A 22149-nucleotide genomic window follows, 5' to 3' on the forward strand; every position below is an offset into this window, starting at 1 on the left:
CCATCAGTTTATTAATAAAATTTAAATTGATATTGAAATTAACTAAGAACAAACCCAAAAAAAAAAAATTCCTGCAATGCGATCTGGGGCTTAAGATCGCGGATAACAGATCTGTCCATTAATTATTCGGTTCCCTTTTATTTATTTATTTTTATTTACTGTTTGGACCCAGGTCTGTGCACGGGCCCTGGAGATGGCCTATAGCCTGGGCCTGACCTGGGCCTGCTGTTACTTTTGACCACCGATCGATCATATTATGGTTGTACGCCATTGAAATTCTCTTCGTTCTGCCCAGAAGTTACGAACCAGGCGAGCGGTTTGATCCGAAATTCTCCATTGAATTGAGCTCCTGAAGGTCTTAACTGCATCTTCTCGTTCTCTCTTAACTGCAGACAAGAAACCCTAAGCCAGATCTCATCGCCGGAGCGACCGGCTTCGTCCGTCACTAACACCGGGATCGAAAAGCCGGGACCCTCCTCTACCTCTCGGTGGCCTTCTTTCCCGGTGGCCCTCTCTCCCCCTTTCTCCCCTCTCTTTTCCTCCTTCGGACAGCCCTGGAAGAAACGGAGCTACGGGTCTAGCCGCAGCCGCTGCTTCGGGGTCTCTCCGCCGCTGCTTTGGTTACTTTCTAATCCGGTCGTGGGTTTGGCGGCTCCTCCCCGTGGCAGTTCACAGGCCATAAGGCAAGAGCACGGGTCAAGTCCCCGACCCGGCCATTTCCATTCCCACTAACCATACGGTATTTGTTTGGGCCTCGGCCCATTAAGGAAGAAATTGCCCGGTTCAATGAAAAAAACAAAGACATATCTCGTATGACTGATCTTTCTCACGTTTCGAAACCTCGACATGCCGCAGGACTCACGACCACCACCACCACGACCATCACGGCAGCATCACCCCCCGACACTCCCCCCAGGCAGTTTTAGACCCTTTGTACTCCTTCGTCGTCCATCTGCTCAAGACCCTGAAAGAGTCGGTGAGCACCGCCGGTGGCGGCGGCGGTGCAACCCTAGCCTGGACCCCGGCGTCGGCTCAGGTAATCACCCGACCCCCGAGAGGATCTTGTTCTCGTTATTCGTTTTCGATTTTTGGATTTGTTGGGGGCTCGTGGTCATAACTCCCGTCACTGGAACCTTATCTTGTTTACAATTTTCGGCTGAGAAGGAGTGGAGTAGTAATCGTCTCTCGGACAATTGCTGAAAATTTCATGTCCCATGTCTGATTAAAGATGTTTTTCACCACTGCTGAGGCCCTCTGTGTAGTGTAGCTATTGTTTTGTTGTGTCGGTTTGTTTTGTGATGTTCACCAAGTGATTTTACTTGTGTTGGGCAAATGCTCAGGTTTCCCATTGTATTTTGGACTCTGCTCTGATCTCTGATGGACGAGGACCCTTTTGTTGATATATTTGCGGACGCTCCGGTTAGGCGCGGTATGGCTTTATTTCATTGCAGAAAGGATATATTTCCCATAATAATATGATAAAGCAATGCATTACTGATCTTTAAGTTGTTGTCAGCTCCTGCCCCCAGTAAGTTTCAGCCCAAGGCAAGGCCAGGGCCTAAAAAGGGACCTTTGGCGCCGAAGCCTGCTGCGGTCCCGGTTAAGGAAAAAGAAGTTGCACCGACACCGTCAGAATCTTTTCGGAATGCAGATAGCAGTTTGAGTGTTCCTGCGGACTTGTCCTCCGGTTTTTTGAATATAGAGAAGCCAACAGAGCCTTCCACCGTTGGAGAAGTTCTGCATTTTAAGGATCCGGGTCATGAACATGAAAATGTAGAATGTGTTGCTCGTTGGCAGCACGAGGATGTTGTTGCAACATCTACAAGCAATATTGGGGAGTCTCAAACCTTTGGTAATTTGACAGCAGGGGTAAGTAATGCACATGATGATCTATATTCCTTCTTTTCCTTGGGTATTTTGTAATTGTACCTAGATGTATCAACGAGAGCTCCCTGAAGTTTCTCTTGGTTTTAGATAGATTCTCGTGGGTTTGATGACGACGAAAATCTCGGTGATCTGCTTCCTGCGCCCAGTGAGCTTGTTGGTAAGAACTAATCTCCCATCAGGACAGAATGTTGATTTGTTTCTTTTATGAGTGAACTCTTGTGAATTACTCAACATATCCATTGATTCATTGATAGGTAGGGCGGGTGTCAAGTTTCAGCCCAAGGCAAAAGCAAGAAATCAAGTTCGTGCTTCGGGCTCATCAGCCCCGCTCCCTGGTATAACAGATGAAGTGCCCGGTGGCAATGAAGATTGGCGTTCCGATTTTGGAAAATCAACTGAAGAGGTATATTAAGTTATTAACTTTTCTTGTTTCCTTTAATTTCTGTCCGTTTACAGATTTTTGGAGAATGATAATTGATAATTGCTAACTATAATATAAATGACATTATATTCCTTTAGCAGAATGAAGACATACTTTCTCAGTTGGAATCTTTGGATGATCTCCTCACGAAATCTGTGAATAGGGAAGGTAAAATCAAAGCGTTCTTTTTTACTTGGCCTGCTGTGATACCAACTTATCTTGACCTTTGCTAACTGATAATGTCATAAATTTCATACTCAGAACAAACACCTTGCTATTCCCATGAAGGGAATGAGCCCTTGACTTCACGCTCCAACAATGTCGAAAGGGAGGGTACAGTTTTATCATCAGAAGAGCCAATTACTCTGTCCTCTATGGAAATAGATGCAGAGAAAGATTCAGGTCTTCCAATTCAAAATGCCCCGGACTCTTCCCATTTCACGGTAACTGATTTTTGAAAAGGTGATTTTTGCTAATTCCATTGCTAGTATCATAGTAATTTGAAAGATTTGGTCCTTAATAGGAGGCAGAGGTCTTCCCGGGGCTGGAAGCTGTGGAAGTTTTTCCAGACATTACAAATTCTAGCAGGGGCAAATTCAAACCCAAGCCAATGACACGGAGTGGGGCCAAAAAACCTGATTCAGGGACTTCTCAGGCAACACTTACCGATGAGGATCACCACCAGGACCCTCTTATCAATTACAGAAGTGAATACATTGATGATGGTACAGTTCCTGGCTCCATTCCTGAGGAGATCTTCCAATACTCATCAATTGGGCTAGGGGAGTCTAATATCAGGGACTCAACCTCTCAACCAATAGATGATCAAATGTGGAATGACCATTTGGAACCTTCTTGCTTCAATGAGTCTGTTTCAGAGGAGGTAGAACATGCAGAACTTAAACCTGATAAGCCTGAAAGTTCGGAATTATTTTATCTTTTTTTCCTCTTGGAAAGTTATTCCTTATTTAGGCATGTTTTCGGATCCTTCTCTTCATCTTTGACATGGGAGATCTTTTTCTTTCTTTTGAGATGTTTGGACTCTGCTTGGGTTTGTAGATTGCTCTTAATGTTTATTTATTGTTTCCCATGGTGAAAAATGTGTCTGGATACTCCTCTACAAACTTTATAAAGAAGAATACATATTTGGATTGAGGATAGTATTACGTCATTTTTCTGTCTCTTCCCATAAGAGGAAACTACCAAGGAGATTTCTCTGAAGTTTGTAATGCTATTTCCTGATCTGGATATGTTTACTCCTTTGGCATTAGGATTATCACTCCGTCTTAGACATTTTTAGATTTGGTTTTAATTTTAATTTTCTCACCCTACAAATTTGAACTCGATTTAGGGTCAGAGGCCAACAATATCTTCCATGGATAATGTTGACAATGAAGGAGGCAAGAAATCATTGCGGCAGCTGAGGAAGCGCACAGCTGCCCATCTCGTCGATGAGTCTGATGGTGATGCTCAAGATGAAAGTTTCTACCCTAACCCTTATAGCAGTATGGATGGGGAAATTGAGGAAGGTGCTACCAGAGATGAGAATACATTGGAGAAGAAAAAAGCTACCGGAAAGTCAAAAGTAAGTAAGAGCAAAAATGGAAAGCCATCTAGAAAGAGGAAAGGGGCTGAGGAAGCCACAGGGCAATCTAAGGAAGTGCCAAAGAAAAAGTTTGCTCATACAACTCGAAGAAGCAGAAGATGCGGTAAAATATGCTTAGGCCTTTTGTTGTTATTGTTATTTTTATTCTTTACTGAGTCGACCTCGTCTCGCTTACTGATGCATTGCTTTCTTCTTATGTAGTTGACAAGGTTTTACTTCAAACACCCGAGGAGGAAATTGACTATCAGAAGGTGAAGATTCGGGACCTCATTCTGCTTGCAGAACACAAGGAGCGGTTAGCGGTGTGCATAGTGAACTTTAGATTTTACTCAAGCAATATCTCATAAATGGTTCATGAGTGGTGCAGATTCACAAATTTTCTTCTATTTGTCTTCTGCAGAAGAAAAGTGCAAAAGCGTCAAAGAACCCTCCAACTGGTCAAAGGTATCTGCATTATGTGATCACTTCTGATCCTGTTTGAAATAAGTTGATGGTATTCAGTTAATTACAGTAGGCTTTTCATATCTGTATGTTTGTTAAATCATCAGTGTTATTTAGTATACCCTGGGACTTATATAGGGATGGAGTATTCATCAAACCAAAATATCCAGAAAAAGGATGAGTTATCTAAAGAGATTAACTTAGCCAATTCCTTGGCAAAACTGTGCAGAGGTTTAATCTCTCTTGCCATACAAGAAAATCACGAAAAGACAGTCTAAAGCTGATTATTTGGGTTAATTTGGTGAGGATAAGATAGTGGTGTAGAATTATTCTTGTTGAATTATATCTTCATATTGAGTTTCTGTTATGACTCTTGAGTAATGTCTAGGTCTTGATTTTTGCTCCCTGTTGCCTCTCATTGCAGTGTTGAAAAAGCACCCGATGGAGATGACTCTGGTAATATAGAAGGAAGCTTGCCTACTGAAGAAGGTGGAAACTCCTCCGCTCAACCATCTGAGAGCATTGAACCGGGTGTGATTTTATTCAATTATCAGTCTTTTATGGACAGGACTCCAAGCACCAGGTGGTCGAAACAGGATACGGAGTTGTTTTACGAGGTTTGTCAGGGGCAAGAGTGATTGGTGCTGTTAAAATAGACCATGAACTTTTTATTCATTGGTTTTCGCTAAAAAAGGCTTTTGAATGGGCTTCAGGGGATAAGGCAGTTTGGAACGGATCTTTCGATGATCAAAGAACTGTTCCCAAACCTGACTCGTCGCCAAGTTAAGCTAAAGTTTAAGAAGGAAGAACGCCAGAACCCAATGAGGCTTTTCGAGGCACTGGGAAGTCGTTCAAAAGGTGAATGTCCTCTTTGTTTAATTACTTAACAAAATATTTATTTGTACGAAACTTATTCTTGGAAGTAATTTGTGGTTTTCCTTTTCCTTTTCAGATCACAAGCACTTTGAGTTTGTTATAGAGCGACTACAAAGTGCTGCTCAGGCCGAGAAAGAATCAAAGCTCGAAAACTCGGAAGCGATGACGGTTGAGGAGGGTTCCGAGGATTCGAATCCGGAAACTGAAGTATGCTTTACTCTTCTCCAGGCAGTACTCTTATCAGTAATTTCAAACAAAAGCGAAAATAATTTCCATGTATATTTCCGATCCAACAGGACGACAAATTTCTTGTTTGCAGGGTGTGGATGAAGTAGCAAAACCTGAGAAGGATGAGGAGGAAAAAGGAAATGGAGATACGGAAGGCAATAATGGCGAACTTCAGAGTTCCTTTAAGTCGGGCGAAAAGGGAGAGTGGGGTGAGGAGGAGGATGATGATGATGGCGACGACTTTTTCAGTTCATACAAGAGCGAGCTTTAGTTGGAGGGGCTCCAAGTAGTTAGCTAGCGCATTCATTTCTTTATCCGTTGTGTTGCGCGGGTAACTCAGTTTTGCCGGAAGATGTAAAGTAGATTTTCATCTTTGTAACGAATGGCTCGGGGCTTTGATGTCCTCGCAATGTAGTTTCACGTTGTAGATCATTGACATTAATGAGCTCCCTTGCTCTCCGCAACATAATTGATGTTGGGGACGCGTATTCTGTTCTCGAAAACAAGCAAATGTGCGTGCAGGCCTAATCATGGTAAAGAAAAACCCCTTTTTTGTCGAGAACATCTGCTTTACAGGCAATGGTACGTTGTATATAAAACATTTAATATGTATTGTATGTATGCATATATAGTATATACATCCAGCAAGAAAAGTCAATATTACCTGGCAACATTTGACCCCGAAGAGCACTGGTTTTGTTCTTAAACAAAGTTATCTGACGTCGTTACCCATTTGAAAAAACATATAATTAGATTAAGAAAAAACTTATCATTTGGCCTGTATTAATATTAACGACCAAAAAGAAAGATAAAAGAAAAAACATTCCAATTCTTGGCAGGTGGCCAATAATTATCTACCGTAAACCAGCTGTGCCGTTTGTTGGCTTTGTTACTAACGATGGAATGTTTAACTTTCATAAAATATCATATCCAAAAATCAAGAGATTGAAAATGAGATTTTATTTTTAAGAAAAAAGAGAATCATTGCTCAGATCGCGATAATTAATCTACGTCTAGTCTAAGTTTCGACTGTTAGAATTCATGTAGGATTATTGATGTATGAGGAAATGACTCAAGCACGCCTTCTCTTCATCAGATGTTAGTAGACAAAAAAAAAAAAAGGTGATAAAGTGATGTTTGTTTGTGCAGAATACTTAGATAAGCAGAATAGGAAGAATCATCGACGAGCCTCGAATCCACGTCAAAAAATGCAGCGCGAGAGACCCTTGCGACAATCGAGCACTTATAACAAAATAAAAATATGTAAAATGTGGGAAAGTAGACAATAACGAAACAAAAAGAAATTCAAAAGAAGCATGGAAAAGTAAAATGGATGTCAATCATTGAAGTCAAAATTGACCGATTCAAAACAAAGTTAGGTCCGTTAGGGCAAAGTAAGTAAAGATGGGAGTGGAGGAGCCATCGAGGGGTAGAGCGGGAAAGGTATGGGAGCGTGGGACCCACTCCGTCGCCTTATCTTTAGGGCTTCCGTTCTTTTTCATTGGAGCAAATTGGATTTAATTGCGTTCTTCTTAATCAAACGTTATTATTGTGATGATAATGAAAATTGAATTGAATATTAAAATCTTAAAATTTTATCCCATAAAATTAATTATATAATAAATTAGAAAATAAAATAATAAACATTGGATAGGAGACAATGGCATTAGGAATCTCAGCCGTAGATTACGCGTGTGAGTGAGAAGAAGATGCCAGCTCGGGAATTTTATAAAATGAAACTTCGACCAGCTCGGGAATTACACCTGTCAATTTGAATAATAAAGCTGGAAAATTTCAATCTTGGGGGTTTAGCGACCCTTGTGGTTTTCATCGGTGGCTTAGAAAGTAGGCTTAAGTCATCCCATTAGGAAATTATCCAACGAATAATTAAAAATTATTTTTTATGGATGAAGAGAACCATAAACAATTCAATATCCATTATTTAAAAAATAATAATTCAAAAGTGCTGTGAAAAGAATAATAATTTTTTTTAAAAAAGGAAGCAAATATGGGTAAACAAGGAATCTTACATCAAGGCATCTCTTTTTCTTTTGTATTTTTTTTAATAAAGGAAACTCAAAGCATAATATAATAAGAATTAACTTTTAAAAATAGCGAATAAAATGATATAGATAGTCCAATTAAATATCGAATATACAACCTTTAAATTAAAGAAACATGACACGCAGCATTACGCTATACATATCTTTTTGCTTTCAATTCCATGGAGCGTGCCTTGTTTCATGGTAACTTCGTTCAGATCCATGCAGGTGCTGCCAGCTTAATGTAGGAAATTCAAAATTCGCGTACTGAATTGGGCGACGTTAAATAATACTCTTACCAAACATTAAGCTTTTAATAATAAGCGAACTCCGTAATATACACAAGCGAAAGTTCATCTCGTGCATACTTCAAATTTACTTTCATCATCGTAAGTTCTCTTAACATTATGCCAACGATAACCGTCCTTTTAACTTTTTTTACCGAAATAACCATCTAAGCCAGCTTTAATGACAAATTCATCGATACAGACGGTCTGTCTTAAAAAAAAATAACCCGTTTCCAGTGACAGTACGAGGCGCCCCCCTCAAGTAATCGGACAATGTGATCCCATTGAGTTTTTGAACCGTTCTGCATCACAACTATCGAGTTTTCACATACAGAAAGACAATTTTTGTACGTCCCGAGCAACAGACATGGATGTAATTTTGGGCATGTGATCCGATCTGACTATTCAGGGAATAAGTTCTTCACATTCCCCACGGCAATTTAATGCGGACGTAGACAATACCATTACCATACTATTACCACGTGCACCGTAAAAGACCCCAAAAAACTACCACAGACAGTCACCCCCACATTAAATACGCCAACATAACATCGATCGACCGAATTATTACTTAATCAATCCGACCCCCGCGCCCGACACATTTTACCGCCGGCTGCTTCAACCCTCTCCTTGCACCCGCCACGTGTCACCGTTCCATTCACCCTCCTCTCTACCACCGGGCCCCACCGTCAGAGCTCCTCTCGTTTCCTACTTACTGCAGACACCTCCCCGACACTTTGACTTTCTCTCTCCTCCCACCTTCTCTGATTCTCTCTCTACAACCCTCCTCCTGCTCCCTACGCCGACTGATCGCCGGTCGCCTGCCCGCCGCCGAGCTATACACGAGCTGAGTCTGGTCGTCAGCAGTCGGGGATCCGCTGAAGGCCCCGCCCCGCGCATTTATGACCGTTAGATCGTCTTCGTGATCAGCGCCGGGTTTTGCGTCTGCAGAGGTAGGCTTCTGCTTTTTTGCTCCCTGCTCTGGTTTCGGCTTCGAGCCTTGCCAGGGGTTGGATTAGGGTTCTTGGTGGGAATGTGGGGTTCGTCTGAGGGGGAGGTTGTGTGTTCATACTGACAGTGGTCTCGATCTGTTGGTTGATTGCAGAGTTGAAGAGATGTCGGGCCCGCTGGATCGGTTCGCGAGGCCTTGTGAGTAATTCTTGTGCTCTTACTCGACTGATGCTTTACTGCCGATTGCTGGTGCTATCTGCTCCAGTAGTAGAATTCAAGAGTCTGTCTTTGGGGTTGCAACTTTTAGGGTTTCTCTGGTTTCTGCATCTAGAACAGTCCTGATTGTTGTTGGGATTTCTTTCTTCGTCTGTGATGATTGTTTTGCTCTGGGACTATGAGACAGGGGTAGGGAGAGAGATTGAATTTCTCTGAGATTCTGCTCTTATGTGAGATTCTTGCAATCTGTATCATCAATTAACTAAGTATTGCACCATCCTTTTTCTCGCAAATAATGGACAAATCTTGTTGCTCGGAGTTCTCAAAAATATTCCGCTAATCCACCGTCACATAAGTGGAATCAGCTCTTGCTGAGGGGTGCTCTGAAAATTCTTATCATATCATTGTCGGAACCACATTTTGATACGAGAAGGATGAAATCATACAGCCTGTTGCTTAGCATAATAGCGAAATTGGCTAGTGCTTGTGCAAATTAGATAAAATGAAAACTTTTCAAGTGTTTGGGTTAATGTTTGAAAGTTGCATAAAATAAAAATTTAGTGAGGAAGCACCTTGGGTTGGAAATTGGAATTCAATTTGCTGGCAAGTTGAGGAGACACCTATGGCATAATTGTAGTCCAGACTATGGAGAATGTGTCTCGGTCAGTAAAATAACCATAATTAACGGAATTATGTTGTGTTACAGCTTGATTATATATGGCTTACCAGTACTTGCTCAAGTTATGCTTCTGTGCCTTACTACTGCCCTCATGTGATATCCATTTCTGTTGAAGTTACTTCCTTAAACATGACTCGTTTCATGATGTCCCATTCTTTAGGCTTTGAGGGATTCTCTGGTAGTGATGAGAGAAGAGAGAGGAAGTCCGATTTTGAATGCTCTGAAGACGAGAGAAGGACCAGAATTGGTTCCCTCAAGAAGAAAGCCATAAATGCCTCTACTAAGTTCAAGCATTCTCTCAAGAAAAAGAGCAGTAGAAGGAAAAGTGATGGTAGGGTCAGCTCTGTTTCCATTGAGGATGTTCGGGATGTAGAGGAGCTACAGGCCGTTGATGCATTTCGCCAGGCATTGATTTTGGATGAACTTCTCCCTGAACAGCATGACGACTATCACATGATGCTGAGGTACTGCTTCCACGAATTTTGGCTTCTTGTTATCTTGGGAATGTTTGTTAAATCTTCTCTGTGTGGAACTATGTTGATTCATGGGTCCAATGCTTGTGAGTTATTTGAGAATGTTCACATTTATGGGATGGAATGCATCAGTGGTTGAGTATTATCAAAAATGCTATTACTAATGTTCAATTTTGTTGGTGGTCTCTGTTTAGGTTGAAAGTAGTGATTATTCATTTCTTTTCTCTCCCAAATAATTCAGGTTTTTGAAAGCAAGGAAATTCGATATTGAAAAGGCAAAGCATATGTGGGCTGAGATGCTTCAATGGAGGAAGGAATTTGGTGCTGATACTGTTATGGAGGTACTGGCTCTAATTCCTGCATCTAATTTTCTGTGAATAGCAGGTTATGCTTTTCACTTAATTTATTGTTATTGTTCCATATGCTTTCAGGATTTTGAGTTCAACGAGCTGAATGAAGTTTTGAAGTATTACCCTCATGGTTATCATGGGGTGGACAAAGAGGGAAGACCTATCTACATTGAAAGGCTTGGGAAAGTCGATCCCACCAGGCTTATGCAAGTAACAACTATGGATCGGTATATTAGATATCATGTACAGGAATTCGAGAGAAGTTTTGCTCTGAAGTTTCCAGCTTGTACAATTGCTGCAAAGAGGCACATTGATTCAAGCACAACTATTTTAGATGTTCAAGGCGTGGTGTGTTTCTTTCACTGGGTACTCCTTCATTTGTTGTGTGCATTTAGGTGTGTCTAAATTCTCCATGTTTCTTCTTTTACTTTTCTTTGTCAGGGCTTCAAGAATTTCACCAAATCTGCGAGGGAACTCATTATGCGACTTCAGAAGATTGATAGCGACAATTACCCTGAAGTATTGATCTCTGCTTCACCACTAACTATTATATTGCCTAAATTTTTAATACTATGCTGAAGCTTGGAGTTAATTATGAAGGGTAAAATCTTAATTTTTGGCTTTATTGATGCAGACTCTCAGCCAAATGTTTATCATCAATGCCGGTCCTGGTTTTAAGCTGTTATGGAATACTGTGAAATCATTTCTCGATCCAAAAACAACTTCCAAGATTCATGTAAGATGGTTCTTTCCTATATCTGACATCTTCTTGGTTAGTTCTCATGCCACATTTATTACATCTTGTTTGGGCATTATGCAGGTTCTGGGAAACAAGTACCAAAGCAAGTTGCTAGAGATCGTAGATGCTAAGTAAGCGTGGGATTTTTATCAGCACTCAAATATGTGTTTTCTTCTATCATTTCATATATTGTTACTGTCAGTTGTGCTTATCCCTTCTTTTATCACTTAGTTCCATGATACTGAATCCATTTGCGATATAACAGCGAGTTGCCAGAATTTTTGGGTGGGAACTGCACATGTGCAGATCAAGGAGGTTGCCTTCGATCTGACAAAGGACCCTGGAAAAACCCAGAAATATTAAAGGTGCAATCCTCTCTCTTGTCCTGCTCTGCCGAGCTACATGTGAATCCTTGAAAAATACTTTGAATGTTTGGTAATTCTCGTTTCAATTGATCATAACTACTCGTATGAAAAATTTTCAGATGGTTCTCCGTGGTGAGGGGCGGCGTCCCAGACAGGTTGTCAAGGTTCTGAATAGCGACGGAAAGGTCATTGCTTATGCTAAGCCTCAGTACCCAATGGTAAGAACTTCAAAAATCTTCTATTGTCAAACTACGTACATCATTTGTCAATTAAGACCTTGAATTCTTTTTTATTGCAATAAATACTTTCTAAGTTTCTCATAGGAAAAATGGGAGCTAAGAACCCTGTCTGATTGGGGCATACAAACTTTAAGGAAGAAGATTTACCCAGATTTCATTAATATTGCAAGATTATCTGTTTAGGCCTTTCAAATTTTGAGATGACATCATATGAGCACGTTGTATGTTTATACAGACTCTTCATACCTTTCCTTTCCTCATTCATGGCGGGCATTGATTGAAAAATTATCTGAGTACAATGCACACTGAGTCTGTTAGCACAGGCAGTGATTTGTAATATTATTCAAGCAAACACGTTAAGTTGGATAATTATTTACTGTAATCTTTGATTGTGGAGCAGGTTAAAGGGAGTGATACATCTACAGCAGAATCAGGTTCTGAAACGGAAGACATCGCTTCTCCAAAAGCAATGAAGAGTTACTCACATCTCCGCTTGACCCCTGTTCGTGAAGAAGTAGGTTTCTGTCCCTGTAATTACTTCTACCATGCACCTTGCAGTTGTTAGTGTAGTGTAGTTTTGCTTGTAACAGCCCATATGTTGAATCGCATTTTAAGAGAAATTTAGTCCTACATTTGCGCCCCTGCATTAGTCGAGTCTCTTTATGAAAGTTGCAGCTTCTTTACTATGATTGATCAGAGCATGAACATATTGTTATAAACAACAGGTAGTTGTCTGATGTCAGTTGCAAAATTTTGGTACGATCGTAGATGCTCGAGCAGAACACAGAGCATGATTAGCTATTGAACTTGTATTGCATTTCGAGAGTAGCTTACAATGCCTTTTCTGAAAGTTCAGGCCAAAGCGATTGGAAAGACAGGCTATGCTAGTAACTTTCCGGGTTACGATGAATATGTTCCTATGGTTGACAAAGCTGTTGATGCTGGTTGGAAGAAGCAACCGACCCTTCAGAGGCCTATTGCATCCAAAGGTCAGCAAAATCTACTCTTTATTATTCATTTTACTGGATGTTTGAAGCTAGCTTATGTACCACAAAAAAAACTTTAAATAAATGTACAAAGCATGGAATGTCTATCAGCCTGTCAAAAGTAGAAGCTACTAGTTTCTCAAATAGTGACCATCGCTGCATGAAATGGTTTGAGTATCTTCCTTGAACTTTCTTTTCGGGAAAGACAAAATGCTTTAGATCTTTATGTTTGTTATCCACTGTAGTAAAGAATAAAATATCCATAACAGAAGGAATTAGCTAAGATTGATGTTGAGGAAGCTACATGTGAGGATGAATTTTTAGAAGACTTGGAAGGGCACGTGCTATGTTGACCCTCGCTTTAATCTGTGCAACCTTATATGTTTGGATCTAATATATGCTCACTTTGACTTAGAACCTTGTTTTGTAATGTGAAAATGAAATTTGAATCAAATCATAAAGTTTCTATTTTAAGTAAGATTCAGGACAACTTTCTATTGATCTATCAAAATTCTTTGGACATTCTGAGCCCAAGGGAATTTTAGCATAAATGCTGACTTCACAATTTGATTGACCGTGCTAATTCGATGCTTGATTGCGTGTGCAGGAATTGCACCACAGCCGGAGACTCCTAAGGCACCTGAAGGAGTTCGAGCAAGGATGTTCTTGGCAATTGTCGCCTTCTTCATGACCTTTCTCACCCTGTTCCGTTCATTCGCATCCCATGTAACCAAGAAGCTTTCTCAGCCATTACCGGAAGCTGATCAAAGTATTCCTGAACTTGCCCTCGATGCTGTACAGAAGGAAGAATGCCGCCCCCCATCACCGACCCCAGCCTTTACAGAGGCTGATCTCCTTGCTTCTGTGGTCAAAAGGCTTGGCGAGTTAGAGGAGAAGGTTGATACGCTGCAAGCAAAGCCCTCTGAGATGCCATATGAGAAGGAGGAGTTGCTTAATGCTGCTGTTTGTCGAGTGGATGCCTTGGAAGCAGAGCTAATTGCTACAAAGAAGGTAAAATTGACGACTGCACTTATAGAAGTACTTTTATTTCTCATTGATGCCGTCGATAGATCTTATTCATGAACCCTATCAAAGGGAGTTGCACTTACGAATTTATTTGGTCCTGAATATTGCTCATGAAATTTGTTGCATTGGAACAGTTTTTCATGCTTCTTAAAACTCATGGCATGATGAGTGCTCCTATCTTTTCTCAGTGCTAGGACTTGCACCGTCATCCCTTTGATCCCCAAGAAGGATCTATTCGAAATATGACTTGTATCTCTTTTCTCATGTGTTCCCAAATTAATCAGGCTTTGCACGAGGCTTTAATGAGGCAAGAAGAACTGCTAGCATACATAGATAGCCAAGAAGAAGCGAAGTTCCGGGTAAGCCCAATTACTATGTATCATGCTGACATATTTGCAGCAGAATTGATTTGAGTGATAAAACAAGTTTTTCTTAAAATCTAATTGACCGATTTATCCCTTAAAATTTGATCAGAAGAAGAAGTTCTTCTGCTGGTAAGATGTTTCTGCTGATGGAGGAGATTGCGCTGAGTACTCTCTTCTCACGGGATTCCGCTTCCACCGCCGTATCTCGAGAATATCATCAGTGTTCCTACTGCAGAGGATATATTACTCTTCTGAGAATTATGTGCAGAAAGAAAGTATGTGTGTCTTCATTCACTTTTATATATTCTGCAAAAGTTTGAGAATCGAGTGCCGCTTTCGCCGAATACTCTCTAGTTATCACCGAATCTTACTTGAGTTGTTATTTGATTAACTCAACACTTATGGAATGAAAATGAAAATTTACTTTGCTGGAAATTACACCAATGAATCAGGCTGCTGCTATCTTTTCTCCTCCTCTTTTCCAGTAAAGGACAATGGAACCCAGAAAATATCATAATCTCTTCTATGCTCATCTGATCTTTGAAACAATCTTAAGAGAGAATAAAAACCAGAAGACTGTTCCGAATTATTCGGAATTTAGTCATATGTAACATTTTATTAAGGGAGAATTTGATGAAGTTTAACTGGGGAAGAGGTTCCCGAGCTATTAATCATCCCTATAACCTTTTTGACGAATACAAACAAACAGTCCGGATTACTTGAGACAAGCTCCGACGAACAAACTTCAAACTCGTATTGTACAAGGTCGAGTATCGAAGGCAGACAAACTTAGGCTATCAAGACTTTGAACATAGATATGTTATATGTAATGTAGCTGGAAAGAAATCTCAACCAAGTTCCAGCAAATAAATTTATGAGCACTCATTCTGGAGGATCTGAACAGAACTGGAGCAGACTGCTTCACCACGAGAACTGGAATTGAAAACTACCATTAGTATGAAGAAGCTGGAAAACTGAGGTAACCCGAAACTGCAAAACCAGAATATTTTCGACTTACCAACTTCTTCTTCTTCTTCTTCTTCTCGATGTAAGCGAGGAGTTCATTCTGCCGGGAGAGGGACTCCTCCAGCGCCTGCAAAATCAAAAGTTAGAAGGTTGAAATCCCTCGTGTCATCTTTTTAAGCCAGGTCCTGTTAGTAAATAGCACAGAAAGTCTAGCTGTTACTACCTTCTTAGTAGAAGATAGCTCATGCTCCAGGGCTTCCACCCGGCTAATTGCGGTGTTGAGCATCTCCTCCTTCTCGGGTGGCATGACGCTCTGCTTCATGCAGAGGGCACTCACCTTATCCTCGAGCTCGGCCATCCTCTTGAGCATGGTCATGTACTCAGAGGTCGAGATGCCTTGCTCAGGCAACTGGTGGCCGCCCTTTGACTGGACTGAACTGCCCACATAGTACACAGGGCTTGAGTAGAGGGTGCCATCAGTCAGCTTCTTGGGCATGTTCTTGGTCAGGCGGACCATTGTGACGATACCCATCACGATCGCTAGGACGCCGTTGAAGAGATGGTTGCTGAAGCCCTCGGACGCTTTGCAAGCCTCTTGCAGGGCCAAGCAATCAGCTGCAAAATTAATAAGGGTGGAAAATGACAACATTATACCCGGTGTGTAGAAAATCGGAGTTTTGGACTGGTCAATTTACAAGGTTGATCTGAAAACTGGAAGCCTATACAGTCTGACAACTCCAAAAACAGGGTGCAGGCTAAAATCTCGGCAAACTAGAAGATCCGGAGAGAACCGAAGGGTTCAACTCGAAGTGTTGCTATGGAAGGAATAAGGTTTTTTCTATTCTTTGGTTGAGAGAACCAACCATGGAATGGAAATTATAATGCCGATAGAGAGTCAACTAGGAGTTATGTTTACTTGGGAACTGAGATGGGCAATGCCAACGGTACAGTTGGGTGAGAATTATAGTGATCTTTTATAGCAATCTAAGATAAGGGCATGGCTTGTAAAAGGTAGAAACCTTTGGAGAGGGCGAACTTCTCATTCGATACAGCCTGAGGCCAAGCCATGTCCACGGGCTTGTCTACCATGGGAATGAAGTTGTCATAGTTAAAGCCATCCTGGCACTTCTTGACGGGAGCCTGCAGAAACAAAGTTCCACTAAAAAGCATTAGTTTGAGTTCCTGCCATATAGTGCAAATGTTTTTGTTTATCTGTTGTTGGGGCTCTCGGTAAAGCTAGCTTACTTCTTCATGGACCGGAGAAAGCTGCTGAGCCTTCACAGTCGGTTGCTCGGCACTTGGAACTGATTCCCAGTTGAAAGAACTTTGTTTCTGCAATTTATGACATAAATGAGAAGGCTGAAGAAGAATTTCCAATAAGCTCATCGAAGCGAGGAGGTCGAATGCTACCTTTGACTGTACTGCCTCATCTTCAGAGATTGTCTTCTCCTCGACATCAGCTAGAGTCCTCCTCTGGCATTTGGCATCACCATTCTGAACCATCTGCTACCCGGAGAAAAAGGAGATGGTATAAATTCAATGATTACTATGTCGCATCTATGGGCATATTATTCGTCCACGGGCAGTGAACTCTAATAGCGTAAAGAACATTGGATAAATCTACGACCTTCAGGATCTCAGGATCGTTCCATGGTCCTTTATCAGACCTCATGCAGCCTCCCTTGTCAGCACAAGTGCAAGTGCCACCCAAAAACTCGGGCAGCTCACTGTTGACAATGACCCCAGTAAGAATGATATTCACAGTGAATTTTAGCTAAAAAGCAACGGTAAACGAGGTTTTAGTGAGACAGTTTTGTCTTAACAAGTCTTCCATTTGGTTTTATCTAAAAGGAGTTAAAAATTTGAAAACCGGACATTTCCAGGATAAAACATGAGGTAGTTTGTTCTTCTGAGCTTAAAAACTGGGAGGGAGGGAAGTTTCATACCTGGCATCGATGATCTCGAGCAATTTGCTCTGGTATTTGTTGCCGAGAACCTGGTGGAGACAAGTTCAATGCCTTAGAAACTTGTTATGCAATCTAGAGCAATGGAATTTATCATTGTAGTAAGTTTCTTACGTGGATCTTAGCCGTGGTCTTCGGGTCAAGGAATGACTTGACAGTGTTCCACAACAGCCTGAACCCGGAACCAGCATTGATGATAAACATGCGGTTCAGGGTCTGCAGAGAATATACACAGCGTCAATTAATAATTAATGCCGGGAATTGTCAGAAAGTAGTCGTCCTGGTAAATGAAGAAGAAGCGATAGCTTGAGCTGATTTGAGAGTAAGGATGTGTTACCTCGGGGTAGTTGTCGCCATCGATCTTTTGAAGGCGGACGATGAGTTCCCTTGCAGCTTTATTGAAGTTCTTGAGCCCCTAAATCATACGCCAGCAGATCAACAAAGTTTCTTAGGCTTGGTTTGAGAGTGTTGCTGAAATATAAATTCTGAAGTATAATTACTGAAAAAAAAAAGTACTGATTTTAGAATAAGTAAAAATATTTGGAATGTAACAATTGAAAACTGTTGAAAATAAAAAAGGATAGTTATTAATACTTGAAATAAGATAGGCAGAAACAGATTTTATAAACATCTATTAACCTACTTGAGAAAATTACGTTTGTAACCATCATTTCTACCAAAATCATGGTTTCAAAAACTCTCACCAAACACCAAATTTGTTAAAAGATTATAAGAAAAAGTGATTATGGAACCTCCCCAAACGAACTCTTAAATAGCTACGGGAACACTTCCGGGACAACCTAAAAAGTTGTTTCATGCTATTAAAGGAACAGGAATCGGTTCCCCTACCACTCCTTGGACGTCCAAGATAGTTGTGCTCTGATCAATGTGCTTCTTGGCTGCTATTGAACAAGCTGGGAACTTAACAACAAAAGTCCTCTCGAACTCCCGGACGTGGTACTTCACGTACCGGTCCATTGTGGTGACCTGCATCAGCTTGTTGGGGTCAACCTTCCCAAGCCTCTCGATGTAGACTGGCCTCCCATCCTTGTCAATGCCGTGGTGACCTTGAGGATAGTGTTCCAGGACTTGATCGATTTCCTTGAACTCAAAATCCTGAAAGACCGACACAAAGATAAATGCGATGGAGCACTGAGTCATGAAATCTGCAGGATATATCTACACGATGATAAATAATACCTCTATGATCGTGTCTGCACCAAACTCCTTCCTCCACTGGAGCATGTCAGACCACATCTGCTTGGTCTTATCGATGTCGAACTTTCTCGCCTTCAGAAACCTGGATCATCACAAAAGAATGTCTGAAACTGTAAGCTTTGATTTAGAAAGATGACAGGAGGTAAAATGAAGAAAATTTGAAATGTTTTCCCAAATTTCCAAATAAGTGGTTGGACCTGAGCATCATATGATGATCATCGTGTTTTGATGGCAAAAGTTCATCCAGGATAAGCGCCTGACGGAATGCATCAACAGCCTGGAGCTCCTCGGCGTCAATGTCATCCACGATCGAGACAGACATGACCCTGTTGTTCCTACGGCTCCTCCTGGTCAGGGAGTGCCGGAACTTGGACGAAGCATTGATTGCCTTTTTCTTCAACGACCCGAGCTTAGTAGACCTCCTCTCATCCTCAGGGTTCTCGGCATCGGGTCTCTCAAGACCTGTTAACATCAAAGTTCATGAAAATGAAACAGAGCAATTAATCAAACACAATTCCATGACCCTATATTGATGAATTTTGGTTTTCCAGTTTTCGCTTCATGAAAAGAAGCAGAATATAAGGAAGAGAAATACATTCAATTTCCAATATGAATGATGTGTTAGATTATAAAACATTGTTGTCACTGTCATTTCAACATAATTTCCTTAAACTTTTCCATCTTTCATGGAGAGAAAGATGCCAGTTTTCTCGAACCAAACAGATACGTGAACCAGACTTTTATAAAACCATTTTGCAACTCATCGATTCTTTGGATGCAGAAAGTTAGCATAGAATTAATTCTCCAGGGCAGCATAGAATTCTCAAAGGATCACTCACCGGGTTTCATGGGGCGATCAAGAGGTCCAGACATGATGTCGCACATGATCGAAACTTTGATGAATCGCTCGAATATTATTCACACTGCCCTCGAGAGATTTGCAAACTCAACCGCTCATACCCAGACGCTTAGCGCATAACCGCCCTTAACAGGCCTACACCTTCTATAAACATCATCATAAAGCAAAACCAAAACCAAAATCAGGCACATCAAAACAAAATCTACAATGACTCAAAACCATAAAAAAAAGGTGGTCTAAAAAATATCTTAACATATTCCATTTTAAACATATACAATGGTTCTTCGAATCCATTTTGTTCCATTCCTTGTTGCTTCATAACGTATTGTAACGCAACACCCAAAATGAGAAACAAAGCGCCATAATGACGGTTACGACTCCGGATGTAAGTAAACATGCTATCGTCCGAACAAGAAAGACAAAAGAAAATCAAGAGCAAGGGGATGCAATGCAGAGAGTTTTGCTTTACCCTTGGAAAAGAATTGTAAAGGAAGCTCAAGGGGAGAGAGAGTGGACAGAAGGCTTATATATCCCTTCCGAATTAATCTCTGAATTAGAGGGCTTCCAGTAAGACAGCCTGTAATTATTAATCATTAATTTTTAACATAAAAAATAACAAGATAAACTAACTATCAAACACAGAGAAAGAGAGGGAGAGAGGAGAAGAAGAAGAAGATGAAGATGAAGATGAAATGCAAGCCACTCCCTTCAAGATATTTCAAACCAAGTCATATGTTTCTTTCCTATGAATAGTTCATTTGTTTTATCTTAACTAACCATGGAGTTATATTTCTCTTTTGGCCTAACTAAGTTCTAATTTTAGCAATATTCATAGACATAATCCATTAATACTCAAAATAGAAACTCACTCTGTCATGTCATCGTATCCATCGACTGGTTAATTATTGAGTCGAACTGTCACATGCTGAAAGTGCCCGTAAAACATCATGTTCCCCTCATCGAGTTTCCGTCTGTCCCCTCATCGGTGTCACCGACTACAAGATATATGTATGTATGTATTTTACGTGTGTGTGCATCAGTTGTTTCTTGAAGTTCTGGTGCTTGAAGTTCATGGTGCGCCACTAAAATGTCGGGGTCAACATCACCACCCACTACAGTAAAACCGGAAGACAATTCCAAGAAAACCAGCAACACATTAATTAGTTTTGTTTTGTCAGTTCAATTTGCGGGATCCCTGAAACGGCTAACACTAATTAGAGAAATTTTAATTATATTTTTGTTTTATTTAATAGACTGACGAAAAAAAAAATTATAAAAAAAAAAGTGTGGAGAACACGTACTTCAGGATTCAAATGGAGAGCATACAACATGAAGATTTCTTTCGATTTTTTTCCTTTTTATATATTATGAGTTTAATTATTATATTCATCTACCAGAAAAACACCTACAAATCGAATAGAAAGAGTCTGAGGTTCTAGTATATTTTGGAATACTGAAATGTAAATACTAAGAAATTTTTTAATTTGACTTGAGGATATAAAAATATTGAGAATTAAGCTTCCTTTATTTGTTTTATCATAACAAATATTGAGTGCATAAAACCGAATATCAAAAAAATCAATTCCTCTTTATGAAATATATACATATAATATAGATAAAAAAAAAGTTAATTTTTAAGATTTAAAAGGGAAAAACGAAATCCGGGGATCTAGCCAAAGGGCTTGCGAGCCATGGGTTTGTTGACCCAGGGCTCGGAAGCCCCGAGCTGCCTAGTAGAAAGAGTACACAGGTGTGAGATAAGACGATTCGTGAATGGCTCAAGTTCGGTTCGATGAAAGCTCAAATTTGCCTCAATCTTATCGAGCTTGAGCCGAGCTTGGCAGTTCAGTGAGCAGAGCTTGTGCTAAACAATATTCTGCTAGAGAAACTTGCAAGACTAATCAAGCCTTATAGTTTTACACACACTAGTAAAATGATTAGGTATGTTGTACATGAAAGTAATGTAATTTAACACGCTAATTTAAATATTTTTTGAATAAATATTACTTATTATATTAAATCCATGCTCTGTGGATAACAACAATGCAAAGAGTCGCATGAAAAGATCTCAGATATGGAAATTCATCTTTTAAAATTATTTTTCATTTTTTGACTATATTTCACATCTTTTGTTAATAATACTAATCACTAACTTCAGTGGTTCTGGCACATATGCGTGGGTCCCTCGTATGGTTAAAAATTAATACAGAAGTAAGTTTCCGCCTATTTTGGTTTGGGATAACCGCAAATGATGACAGTTGTTCGTAAAAAACTTTTAATAAAAATATTGAGAATTAAGCTTCCTTTATTTGTTTTATCATAACAAATATTGAGTGCATAAAACCGAATATAAAAAAAATCAAATCCTCTTTATGAAATATATACATATAATATATATAAAAAAAGTTAATTTTTAAGATTTAAAAGGGAAAAATGAAATCCGGGGATCTAGCCGAAGGGCTTGCGAGCCGTGGGTTTGTTGACCCAGGGCTTGGAAGCCCCGAGCTGCCTAGTAGAAAGAGTACACAGGTGTGAGATAAGACGATTCGTGAATGGCTCAAATTCGGTTTGATGAAAGCTCAAATTTGCCTCAATTTTATCGAGCTTGAGCCGAGCTTGGCAGTTCAGTGAGCAGAGTTTGTGCTAAACAATATTCTGCTAGAGAAACTTGCAAGACTAATCAAGCCTTATAGTTTTACACACACATAGACACACACTAGTAAAATGATTGGGTATGTTGTACATGAAAATAATGTAATTTAACACGCTAATTTAAATATTTTTTGAATAAATATTACTTATTATATTAAATCCATGCTCTGTGGATAACAACAATGCAAAGAGTCGCATGAAAAGATCTCAGATATGGAAATTCATCTTTTAAAATTATTTTTCATTTTTTGACTATATTTCACATCTTTTGTTAATAATACTAATCACTGACTTCAGTGGTTCCGGCACATAT

General features: G+C 40.2%; 3 protein-coding genes across 6 annotated transcripts; 2 read left to right on the forward strand and 1 right to left on the reverse strand.

The window, feature by feature from the left end:
* The first annotated feature begins 224 nt into the window (after positions 1–224).
* LOC116204986 (transcription factor TFIIIB component B'') lies at positions 225–6021 on the forward strand. 4 transcript variants are annotated; one of them, XM_031537390.1, is made up of 16 exons: positions 225–739; positions 856–1036; positions 1341–1429; positions 1517–1869; positions 1975–2044; positions 2142–2290; positions 2407–2476; positions 2570–2751; positions 2832–3191; positions 3660–4017; positions 4116–4216; positions 4315–4358; positions 4780–4972; positions 5069–5213; positions 5308–5459; positions 5551–6021. In XM_031537390.1, the coding sequence occupies exons 3-16, from the start codon at positions 1378–1380 to the stop codon at positions 5728–5730; spliced, it is 2409 nt and encodes an 802-aa protein (XP_031393250.1). In that variant the 5' UTR covers positions 225–739; positions 856–1036; positions 1341–1377; the 3' UTR covers positions 5731–6021. The 4 variants fall into 4 exon arrangements, with proteins under 4 accessions (XP_031393250.1, XP_031393251.1, XP_031393252.1 ...); XM_031537391.1 differs by having other exon boundaries at positions 225–695; XM_031537392.1 differs by having other exon boundaries at positions 227–739; positions 2410–2476.
* A 2499-nt stretch (positions 6022–8520) lies between these two features.
* Positions 8521–14621, forward strand: LOC116204782 (phosphatidylinositol/phosphatidylcholine transfer protein SFH8-like). The gene is made up of 15 exons (XM_031537066.1): positions 8521–8741; positions 8894–8937; positions 9795–10098; positions 10349–10448; positions 10539–10805; positions 10899–10976; positions 11092–11193; positions 11278–11327; positions 11462–11561; positions 11681–11779; positions 12201–12314; positions 12657–12789; positions 13394–13797; positions 14097–14171; positions 14287–14621. Exons 2-15 carry the CDS (start codon positions 8904–8906, stop codon positions 14308–14310), a joined length of 1884 nt encoding a protein of 627 aa, XP_031392926.1. The 5' UTR covers positions 8521–8741; positions 8894–8903; the 3' UTR covers positions 14311–14621.
* A 14-nt stretch (positions 14622–14635) lies between these two features.
* LOC116204783 (phosphatidylinositol/phosphatidylcholine transfer protein SFH3-like) lies at positions 14636–19807 on the reverse strand. The gene is made up of 15 exons (XM_031537067.1): positions 19654–19807; positions 19165–19328; positions 18523–18787; positions 18308–18407; positions 17957–18223; positions 17445–17522; positions 17222–17323; positions 17090–17139; positions 16771–16870; positions 16554–16646; positions 16389–16475; positions 16163–16283; positions 15367–15758; positions 15196–15270; positions 14636–15110 (listed from the first exon to the last, which is right to left on the reverse strand). The coding sequence occupies exons 2-15, from the start codon at positions 19208–19210 to the stop codon at positions 15099–15101; spliced, it is 1788 nt and encodes a 595-aa protein (XP_031392927.1). The 5' UTR covers positions 19211–19328; positions 19654–19807; the 3' UTR covers positions 14636–15098.
* Between the last annotated feature and the right edge of the window lie 2342 nt (positions 19808–22149).

This window comes from Punica granatum, chromosome 4, assembly GCF_007655135.1.
Source record: "Punica granatum isolate Tunisia-2019 chromosome 4, ASM765513v2, whole genome shotgun sequence".
NCBI classification, from domain to species: Eukaryota; Viridiplantae; Streptophyta; class Magnoliopsida; order Myrtales; family Lythraceae; genus Punica; species Punica granatum.

Bases quoted from the DNA above. Each gene is read 5' to 3' on its own strand.
- LOC116204986 (XM_031537390.1), top strand. From the start codon at position 1,378: ATGGACGAGGACCCTTTTGTTGATATATTTGCGGACGCTCCGGTTAGG. The intron at 1,430-1,516 runs GTATGGCTTTAT...AGTTGTTGTCAG, and splicing joins GGACGCTCCGGTTAGGCGCG to CTCCTGCCCCCAGTAAGTTT. The intron at 4,973-5,068 runs GTTTGTCAGGGG...AATGGGCTTCAG, and splicing joins ATACGGAGTTGTTTTACGAG to GGGATAAGGCAGTTTGGAAC.
- LOC116204782 (XM_031537066.1), top strand. From the start codon at position 8,904: ATGTCGGGCCCGCTGGATCGGTTCGCGAGGCCTT. The intron at 11,562-11,680 runs GTGCAATCCTCT...AAAAATTTTCAG, and splicing joins AAAACCCAGAAATATTAAAG to ATGGTTCTCCGTGGTGAGGG. The intron at 12,790-13,393 runs GTCAGCAAAATC...TTGCGTGTGCAG, and splicing joins GAGGCCTATTGCATCCAAAG to GAATTGCACCACAGCCGGAG.
- LOC116204783 (XM_031537067.1), bottom strand. From the start codon at position 19,210: ATGTGCGACATCATGTCTGGACCTCTTGATCGCCCCATGAAACCCG. The intron at 17,140-17,221 runs GTAAGAAACTTA...TGTCTCCACCAG, and splicing joins AGACCACGGCTAAGATCCAC to GTTCTCGGCAACAAATACCA. The intron at 16,284-16,388 runs GTAAGCTAGCTT...TTGTTTCTGCAG, and splicing joins TTTCTCCGGTCCATGAAGAA to GCTCCCGTCAAGAAGTGCCA.